The sequence below is a fragment of the Lonchura striata genome, chromosome 15 (genome assembly GCF_050655825.1).
Source record: "Lonchura striata isolate lonStrDom1 chromosome 15, ASM5065582v1, whole genome shotgun sequence".
Taxonomy (NCBI): Eukaryota; Metazoa; Chordata; class Aves; order Passeriformes; family Estrildidae; genus Lonchura; species Lonchura striata.
The window spans coordinates 4,156,202-4,165,924 of record NC_140717.1 but is presented as its reverse complement, the minus strand read 5'-3'; the positions used below and the strand labels follow the sequence as shown (position 1 = coordinate 4,165,924).

The following is a 9,723-nucleotide window of genomic DNA, read 5'->3' as shown; positions in this document are numbered from 1 at the left end:
CTGGAAAATCAGGAAGATCTCTCCTGAATGTCTCTCACTGTGGTCAGAGCCCTGGAGTGTCTTGTCTCACCCTACAGTGGTGGACAGCAGACCACTCTGCCCTGCTCCACCACATCCCCTGCACCTCCCACTCCACCTTCTCAGGCTCAGCAGGTGCTGGGCTTTTCCAGCCCCTCTGCCAGGCTGTTTCCCATGCTGGGTCAGGCCTTTCTCAAAGTGATCACCTCATCCCATGGGCTGGCAGCTGATGGAAGAGTGGTTCCCATGCTCTGCCAGCTGCTGCCAAAGTTGCTGCCAGGCCCTGCTCATCCCTGCTCTGAAGCCTGCCTGCACCACCTCAGCTTCCCAGGGCTCTCACATCCCATCCTCAAGCACCATTTTGGTGGTCCCCATCCAGCTCAGCCCGTAAACTGGTGCTGACACCTCTGCAGGCAAACAGATTTGTGGCCAGCAGTCCCCTCTGGCCGGGTTCCATCGGCCATGTGCCCACTGGGAGAGGGTGGCATCCCTCCTCCCATCTCTCTCCAGGCATTTGCTGCAGTGCTCGCGTGCAGGCAGCTGGAGGGAATCAGAGGAGCTGCTTAGAGAAAATCTGGGCAAAGACAAGGGAAAAAAAAAAAAAAATCCTGGGACCTGGCAAGAACCTACACACGTTTCCATGAGAAATCCAACGTGGCCATCCAGCCCGTCTGTGCTGGAGCGTTCCCAGGCCTCTCCCAGGGTCAGTGGCATTGCCAATGCCCACCCAACTTTCGGCAGAGCCCTGACCAAGCCTGGTCTCCTGCCCACAGCTCCAGCAGCTCCCGATCCCATTCTCCCTCCCTGCTGCCAGTTCCCAGCTGCCCAGGGAGCTGCATGCCTCCCGTTGCTCCCGTGACATATTTATTGCTATCAGTTTAGTCTTTCATTTCCTTTGTTTCAGAATATCTGACGGCGCAATTAAGAAGGCCCGAAGGGAAGCGTGTGTGTGCTCGGTCATCAGACCTGCGGTTGCCGTCTGTCTGGAAGTGGTGCTGGAGCGGGGCTCGGGAACAGCTGCCAGGTTTCCAGGCTTGTTTTCGTTTTCTAAGAGGTTAACGGAGAGCCCGTCGCGAAGAGACACCCGTACACACCCAGAAACCCCGCCACACACACGGAGCCACACGCACCCGTACGGAAACACACACATAAACACAGATGTGGGCCGGCACGGGGACATGTAAACACAGCCCTGCGCCGAACCAGCCCCGAGACTGCGGGATGGGACCTGTCTTATCCCGGCTTTCCACAGGCTGTGGTGTGGCAGGTCGGGGCTGCTGCGTGGGGAGCCACTTGCACCCTGCACCTCCAATCCACCAAGTGCAGCTTGTTCTGCCCCAGCTCCGGCACGGTGGGGCAGGTCCCTCCCGCTGCCCGGCCGAGAGCTTCTGGGGGAAGAGCCCGGTCACAGTAGCTGTGAAGAGGCACAGCTGGGGCTTGTTTCCTCCTGGGCTTGGCTGCAAGGCGAGCATGCGAGGATGTGGATGCGCCTGGGGCTGGGACTGTGGAGCTCTCCCCGCCAGCATCGGGAGCTGGGCTGGGCTCCTCTGCCCAGGCATGCTGGAGGGGGCAAAGGAAACTTTAATATTAATTACAGCAGGGTTAGGAAAGGAGAGAGCCTTTCACTTTGTCCTAGGGACTGGTAAATCCTTAGGGGCTGCAGCTCCTGGTGCCCTGGAGACTGGTGGTACTGGAGACCTGTGGTACTGGAGTGGTGGGGACTGGTCTCGTTGGGGTGCTGGGAACTGATGGTACTGGGGTGGTGGGGACTGGTGCTGGTGGTTGCTGGGATGATGTGGACCAGCGTGTCGGGGTGATGGGGGCCGGTGGTGTCAGAATAATGGTGACAATGGTGCTGGGGTGATGGGACCAAAGGTGGCAGGGTGACCCGTGAGCCCAGGGTGATGAGCATCTCAGAGAGCCAGTGCTGCCCCACAGCAGCTGACACACAGCAGCACCAAGGTGGAGCATTTGCCAGCACAATTTGGCAACACCAAGGTGGGGTGACCACAGTTTCCGCATGGAAAACCCCATCCCAGAGCCTGGCAGGCATCTCACCAGGGCTGCCGGGAACAGACAGACTTCACCCACCCATGGCTGTCTTTCCTGCCCCAACAGCAGAGCCCATGTGGGAAATGCCAGGCTGGGAAAACAGCAAGGAGAAATCCTTCTAGGAGCAGATTGTGCCTCACAGTGCCTGGCTGCGGAGGAGTATCTCTGGTGGCTTTTAAGGGCTGGGTTCATGCTGCTGCTGTGGGGCCTCATTTGGAGCTTGCTCCTCTCCCACTCCTGTCTTCACAAGACGTGTAGGAACTTCCTATCTCTGGAGCCTCAGGCCCTTAGTCAAATTTGGTTGGCAGCCACAGGCGCGCACACGCTTGCCCGGCGGGATTGCACGCACACCTTGTTTTCTTAGGAAACAAGAGAGGAGCGTGACCCAGGCCAGGTAGCACTTCATTCTGTTGTAATAAATAACATGTCAACTCTTCTGGCCCCAAAACCTGTCCCAGATGCAGTGAAGGCCAGGGGGGAAGCTTGGCATCCTTGTAGTGAGCTCAGCCAGGTGAGGGAGGTGTGGCCCAGTTCAGTAGGACACCCAAGGTGCCCATCAGGGCTCAATCCCTGCCTTGCTGCAGGCATGGGCTGGGAGTCCTCAGCAGAGGCTGGGAGTCCTCAGCAGTCCTCACCAACACCCTGTTGGTGTTGGGTGAAACCCTGAGCAGGGAAATTTTTAACTGGGAGTGTCCCCCACTTCCACTGTGGTGCCACTGGGCTGGAAGTGCTGCTGTGCCCTGGGCTTGGAGAGTGTGGGGAGAGCAAAGAGCAGGGACAGACCCATCAGTCTCAGCCAGGGCTGTTGTCCTTTTCTCCTTCATATTGAGAGGAACCTCTGCTTTCCTTTCCTCTGTTTCTCCAGGGATCTCCATTCTTTTTGCTGACTCTCTGAATTAGTTTTAGTGGGAAAAGGGACAGCAGGGGCTCATCTTCCCCCAGAGCTGCACTGATGTGCAGCCAAACGTGGCACAACCCCGTGTGCCCTACAGGGCCAGAGACCACCAGCTGGAGCAGCAGGAGGGGTACAGGGGGCTTCAGTGGCGTGTGCCCTCTCTGCAGCCCTGGCTCCAAGGACCCTGGGGACCTGCCACAGCTCCTGCTTAGTTCCAGGGCTGGTCTTTCCCCACCATACTAGTGGGTCTCTCCCAGTGTTGCCTGCCTGCTCTTCTGGGAGCCTGCTTGGGATTTGCTTCCAAACACTTTTCTTCACCTTTACCAGCCCTCTGCCTCATCACAAAGTGCACTCCCTTTCCTTAGGCGAGATCTTTCCCTTGAGCCCTGATTTACCCCTCAGGGCCAGGAATTATGTAGATTCAGGCCATCTGAAATGCCTTGTTAAGCAGATCTCTCAAACACCTTCAGCCTCGCAGGTCCTGCTGAATTTTGGGCTTTGGGATCAGTCTTCAAGGCAGATTCCACATCCCATGAGACCCGAGCAGAGCAGGGGCGGAAGAGCCGGGATGTTCACTCCCTTTTGGACACTGATGGCCGGGTGCTCTGCATGCTGGGGCTCTGGCCAGGGCACTGAGCACTTTATCGGGGCTCCTCCATCGGTGCCAAGCGCGGCCGGGGCTGCGGAAGTGCTCCGGTCTCTGTTGGAGGGCGATAGCTGCCCCGAGATAACCCCGCTATCAGATCCGCGGGGCTGACCACGCCCGTCGCTCCAAGGCAGCCCAAAGCATCCCCTCCCCGAGGGAGAAGGGTCCCTGAGCCCCGTGCGGGGGGTCCCCAGCCAGCCCCAAGCTGGGGCGCAGCAAGGAGAGGCCGCTCCAGCAGCTCCGCAGGGCTGGAGTTGACCCCGCTCCAAATGAGACTAAACACTTGCTGAGCAAAGCTACCGACCAGGGTCTCGGGGGACCGCTGGGGATGTGTCATCCTGCTCCCGAGCCAGCCCCGAGCTCCAGCGGTGTCACACAGAGAGTGGCTCTGCCAGGGGGTCCGGATCCCGGCCCCTGCCCTCCCCCCGGCTCTTGCGGCCCGTGCCAAGTCCCCTGCTGGGCACGGGGGCGGCTCTCGGAGCCGGGTCCTGCAACAGAGGTTGTGTTCGTCTCGCCTCCAGCCCATTGTCTTGTTTATTTGTCACGGTTGGTCCCCAATTAGGAGTTCGAGCCGTTTGGGACAAGAACTGTTTCTTCCCATGTGAGCGTGCGGTTCCCGCTCCGCCGGGCTGTGATGTGGCCGGCGACCCGCAGGAGCATCTGCTATTGCAGCAACAGTGCCCGAATGCGTTTCAGATGGGCTCGGCTCTGCTTTGCGTGCTCGGGCCGGCGGCCAGCCCGGGATGGAGCCTCCAGCCGGCCCTCGGGATGCGATGTTCCCGTCCTCGGGGACCCGGCCTGGGGACCTGCTGGGGGGATGCTCACCAGCCAAACGCGTCTGGCCAGTGCCGAGCCCTGGGGGGAGCCCTGGATGGGGAAGCGGGCAGCAGCGCGTCCGACCCCAGCCTGGGCGCACACGGGGGAAAGCGGGATGCTCCACCTGGCATCTCTCAGGGAGCCACCCGACCCCACCCCCGGCTCTGCCGGCGAGGTCAGCCCTGCTTGGGACGCTCCCGCCGGCTCGGTGCCGGGGATGCGGCGCGGGTCACCCCGCGGAAGGGACGCGCAGCCGGTGGTGCCCCAGCCCCGCACCTGCCCCCGCGGACGGCAAGTCCCGTCTGGCCGGTGGCCCCGGGGCAGCGCAGGGCCCGTCCGGCCGGGTTCGCGCGGCGTCAGGCAGCACATGATCCACGCCGCGGGGCCAAGGGCTGAGGTCAGTCAGTCACACCCAGGCAGCGGCACTGACTTCACCGCGGGCAGGAGCGGCTCCTCACGTATCCCGCTCCCCGAAGGCAGCGCTGACCCGCCGCTCGGGGCCCGTGGTCAGGCCGCTCCGTTATCGGGGCGCGAGCATCGCTCCCATCGCAACGGACGGCTCCCCGGAGCCCCTCCTGGCTCTCGTCCCAGCCAACATCGTTTCTCTGGTCCTGGGGCCGAAGGGGAGTCACAGACGGGGTCCTGCCGGTGCCGCTGGGGAAGCCGCAGCGCCGGTTCCTTCGCGGTGCTCCCGGTCCGGCTCGCGGGGCTGGCCCGCTTCCCCGGGGCGCCGGCTGGGTGGGATCAGCCGCTGGCTGAGGTAATTGAAAGCCCTTTCCATCTCTCCCGGGGCTGGGATGAGCAGAGCAGCGCGTCCTGCCTCGCTGGGGCGATGGCACGAGCCGGGGGCCACCGCCGGCCCCGACTCCAAAACCTCAGGGGAGGGTAGAGGAAGGGATTCGGGGATTTTTAGGGGCTTGTCCATACGTTTCCAGGGAAGGAAGAGTTAACCCCCCGCCTGCTGCTAATGAGCCTTAACTGGGAATGACCCGACACAGGGGAGAAGTGAACCCATTGTCCTCGCCTGGGTTTGACTGTTTTCCAGGGAGACTCATGAAACGCAGAGCCGGGGCGTGAGTTCCCGATTTATGTCAGGAGGTTGTGATTTATTCTATTTATTTATTTTTGCCATCTGGTTGAGGAGGGATGTTGAACGCAAGCGTGAGAAATCCAGATGTGCACAGCTCCTCGCTCCCGCGCAGGACATCGTCCCCAGCCCAGCTCCCGGCCCCGCCGAGCCCGGCCCTGCCCCCGGGCCCTGCCAGCCCTGGAGCTGCCCGGGCTGGGTTGGTGGCACCCCATGGCACCTTCCACATCCCGGGTGGGAATGAACTGTGGGTGTTGATACAAGGAAGGACTAAGTTTGGATGTCCAGCCCTGAACTTCCCAGCATAGGAAATATTATATATTTCCGTATCATAATATAATGCCGTAGGAAATATTATATATTTCTGTGTCATTATATAATATCATATAATGCCGTAGGAACAATAGCCATGGGGACACCTGTGTGCCCCCAGCTGCAGGATCACGGTGACCCTGGCAGCCATCGGGGTGCCATGGTGACAAGTGCTGCAGGACCTGGCCCTGGGGCATAATGCCCATCCTAAAGTGATGATGCCCTGTCCCATGCCTGTGTTTTTTTGGGGGGGTTGTATTGCTTTGAGTGCATTGTATCCCACAGTGCAGGCAGGAAACGGGCCCCACAGATGGGCTGCAACCCCAAAATAGGCATCCTCTAAGGCAGGGACACAGGGGACACCCAGGGTCCCTTCCCTGGTGGCAGGCTGGATGATGGAAGAAGGGCACATCATGCATTGGGAGACACCACGGCATCCAGCATGTCCCTGAGTGCTTCAGCTGTGGGATGGAGGAGCCCATTCTGTTTTGGCATTCGCCCCTTCCACGAAGGGACAGCAGGGCCAGGCTGGAAATGGGCACTGCTGGCCCTGCTGTCACCACTGGTGCAGCACGAGGCTGCCACTGGCACAAGGCAGTGCCAGTCTGGGGTCAAACCCACACCATGCAACCTCCCATAGGAGCTGAGGGTCACAACTGGGCAACACGGCCCTGCAGGGCAGAGGAAGAGGAGCTTAGGGGGCAACTGGTGAATTTCTGTGGTGATCTTTAGGTCGGGGCTCCTCTGAGACACGAGAGATGATCACACAGGATCTTAGCTCATCCGCTTGCTGTCTCATGCCTGGGAGGTTTGGCCAGTGGCCCAAGGGCTCCGGAGGAGGAGGAAAATTTCATCATCCTGCTCCAACGTCTCCTGGATAATCAGCCCCTTGTTAACCGATACAGCCCCATACGAGGCGCTCGCTGCGGACCCGGCCACTGCTGCAGCCTTAGGTGGTCTTGGCCTCGGCAAAGCTCTGCTGAGCCTCTCCCAGCACGGCCTGGGAAGCAGCTCTGATTTTATCTGCTGCGTCCCCTCCATCTCGCACATGCTCACTCAGCTCCCTCGGCCTCTTCCCAGCCTTTCTCCATTTCCCCAGGAACTTCCAGGGTTGCCAGAGTGGGGCTACCCACACCAAGGTGCTCCACACGCTGGGGTGGTCCCCTCACCGTGATGGTGCCCGTGCCATGATGCTCCCCACGCTGCCACGGTACCCACACCAAGATGCTCCCTGTGCCAGGACAATCCCTGCACCGTGATGGTCCCGCATCGTCCCAGCGCTTTTGAGCAGCTGGTGAGTCAATTTAAACATTCCCCCCACCTGGAAAAATATATTTCCAATCAGCTATCCTATAGCAGGTGGGAAGGGAGGCGGGAACAAGGCGACAGAGGACTGTGATCCAAAGCAATGCCTCGAGGGCTTTTCTCCCTGAGGGTGCTTTGGGGGAGCAGAGGTGTCTTTTGGTGAGCACAAAAGGCACCCAAGGAAGAGCAGTCAAATATAGTCTGTTTCTATTGGTTTATTTTAAAAAAAAGTAGAGTAAGAAGTATAAAAAAATAAATATTTAAATAGAATTCAACCAATATATTACCAAAATTCTTATTAATAATAATTAATTATTATCAATAATAAAATTAATTAAAAGTCAGTTTTCAGTGCATGCTGTGCTTTCCACAGAAGTAATTAATAAACCTCCAGAAGTAATTAATAAACCTCACAGCCTGCTCTGGTGCCAGGAGTGAGCCAGCGCCACCTGCCACCGGCCTGGGGCCCGTCCCTGTGTCCCCACGTCCCCACGTCCCCATGTCCCACATCCCTATGTCCCCGTGTCCCATGTTCTTGTGTCCTGTGTCCCCGTGTCCCCACGTCCCCATGTCCCACATCCCTATGATGTCCCCATGTCCCTGTGTCCCCTGTCCCCATGTTCCTGTGTCCCTGTCCCCACGCCAGGGCTGCATGCAGCCGTGCAAAGCCCAGCTCTTGGCCGTTAGCACATTCAGAGCTCTTCCAATGGGAAAAGCACTTTTCCAAAGGAGAGGACATCCCATGCCCCGCCGTGCCTGCGCGGGGGGATGATGCTCCACAGTGGGGTGACTGTCCCACACAGGTGGCCTTGTCCCAGACGGTGGGACCCAGCCCCAGCAAGCTCAGGCCACCAGTACCCTCCGTTTGGCTCCTTGCAGGGGAGCCCAGCCTTAAAATGTGCAGGAGGAGCATGTCCCCGCGTCCCCACATCTCTGCCAGCCACTTCATCCCAATGTCCTTCCTCACAATCCTTTTTCCAGGGAAGTGACAGCTTTCAGATGGTGCTCAAGGGCATCTGTCCGTGGGGGACAGAGTCCAGCCCTGCCTCCAGTCCCCACGGCTCCCCGCACCCCACGGGAGCCCGGGGATGGCTGAGGCACATCCTGGGACCAGCCCATGCTCCTCAGAGATGCGCTGCCTCGTCCTGCTGGATGCTGGCTCTGCTCTGCCCGGGACACTCCGGGCTGCAGCGTTCACCCCTTCAAGGGGCAATAAATTACCGGAGGGTGGATGGGGCCTGCGTAGGGTCCGAGTAATAAATAGGAAGGCGGGAATTCAGGAGGCAGCGGTGGGGGCCGGCCAGCAGCGGAGAGGCAGCGTAGCCGGGGCGGGCGCTCATGAGGGGCTGAGATGAGGTAGGAGGACACGTGCCGCCTGGCCGATGACCTGCACGTACTTCCTGAGCACCTGGCAGCCCTGCTGCTTCTTCTTGAAGGCGCTCTTGCCCTTGGAGCTGTCCCCGTACCTGACGTCCACCTGGAAGATGTTGTAGTTCTTGCAGAGGAGGCAGGTGAGGTTGGAGATGAGGCCTCGGGTGGTCTTGGTGGTGTTGTGGAGCCGCTCGAGGAGCTCCTTGGCCATGGGGTTGAGCTCCTCCTGGTCGCGCGTGATGTTGCCCAGCGAGGCGTTGAGGAAGGCGAAGAGCTTGTACATGGCCACCATCACCTCCTTCCTCTCGCTCGTCCGGTTGACGCGGAAAGCAGGGAAGAAGATGCCGGCGGGGTTGCAGAGCTTGTCACTCTCGCTGCTGAACGGTTCTCCCTGGCACTTCAGCTGGGAGGAGAGGCGAGCGTCACCTCGCGTCCCCTGTGTCCCCCCCACCACCATCCCCACGGTGTCCCCAGCCCTCCCCCTTCATGCAGTTGTGGCTCAACCCCCGCCGACCCCCGACCGTCCCCAAGCGCCACTTACGTAGAGGCTGAAGAGCTCCTGGGCGGTGGCGTTGAGCAGGGCCACCTGCCTGCGGGTCTGCTCCTGCACGTTGGAGCGGCACAAGCCGTGGCCGGGGCAGCCGGAGCCGCTCACCAGCAGCGCCCGGCCGGCCACGGGCCGCCGCTGCAGCAGGAGCAGGGCCACGAAGGGCACGACGCCTGTGTGGGGAGAGAGGCGGCTGTCACGCTGGGGACCGGGACGAGGCGGCCGTGGCCCGTCGCGTTGCCGCTGATGCAGGGCATCCGCCCGGGATGACCCCAGTTCCAGGCACCCGAAGGGAGGGTGTCCAGCCGGAGGCAGGACTCATCCCGCTCGGGTGTGCGTCCGGCTCAGCTGGAATCCCCGGACCCCCCGCTCCGACGTCCCGGCCGTGCCGCAGCTCCCATCCCGCTGCCGTCCCCCTCACCTGCCCCCCGGCAGGCGCTCCCCCGCTTCCCTTCCCGGCGGGGGCCCCCGCAGCATTCCCACATTTCGCAACCGGCCCGGTGGCGACCTGTCGCGTTTAATCAACCGTGCAAGACGCTTTTTCCTCCGTTATCCTGGTCCGGGCGCTTCGGGAGCAAGGCCCCACCCCGGCCCGGCTGACTCAGCGGGGCTCCCGCAAGGAAACCTGCTCTCGGCGTGCCCTCCCTCCTTCCTCCCGCCCCCGGCCCCACCGC

The 9,723-nt window shown here is 60.9% G+C and overlaps 2 protein-coding genes and 1 long non-coding RNA gene across 9 annotated transcripts in view; 1 reads left to right on the top strand and 2 right to left on the bottom strand.

Annotated features, from left to right (window-relative positions):
• Positions 1-1,114, bottom strand: part of LOC146765988 (uncharacterized) — a 31,320-nt gene extending 30,206 nt beyond the window's left edge. The window contains exon 1 of the long non-coding RNA XR_014958629.1: positions 985-1,114. This is a non-coding gene — a long non-coding RNA (uncharacterized LOC146765988). The remainder of the gene's footprint in view (positions 1-984) is intronic.
• HORMAD2 (HORMA domain containing 2) overlaps positions 1-7,475 on the top strand; it is a 43,487-nt gene extending 36,012 nt beyond the window's left edge. For 6 of the 7 annotated variants that reach the window (XM_085592871.1, XM_085592869.1, XM_085592872.1 and 3 more), the window contains one exon: positions 923-7,475. In XM_085592871.1, coding sequence (XP_085448997.1) covers positions 923-1,077 — 155 coding nt within the window. In that variant the 3' untranslated portion in view covers positions 1,078-7,475. The remainder of the gene's footprint in view (positions 1-922) is intronic. The other variant, XM_085592874.1, reaches the window with a different exon arrangement.
• Positions 6,712-9,177, bottom strand: LIF (LIF interleukin 6 family cytokine). Its single transcript, XM_021537364.3, has 2 exons — positions 9,044-9,177; positions 6,712-8,905 (listed from the first exon to the last, which is right to left on the bottom strand). The coding sequence occupies exon 2, from the start codon at positions 8,792-8,794 to the stop codon at positions 8,468-8,470; it is 327 nt and encodes a 108-aa protein (XP_021393039.3). The 5' UTR covers positions 8,795-8,905; positions 9,044-9,177; the 3' UTR covers positions 6,712-8,467.
• Positions 9,178-9,723: the final 546 nt, after the last annotated feature.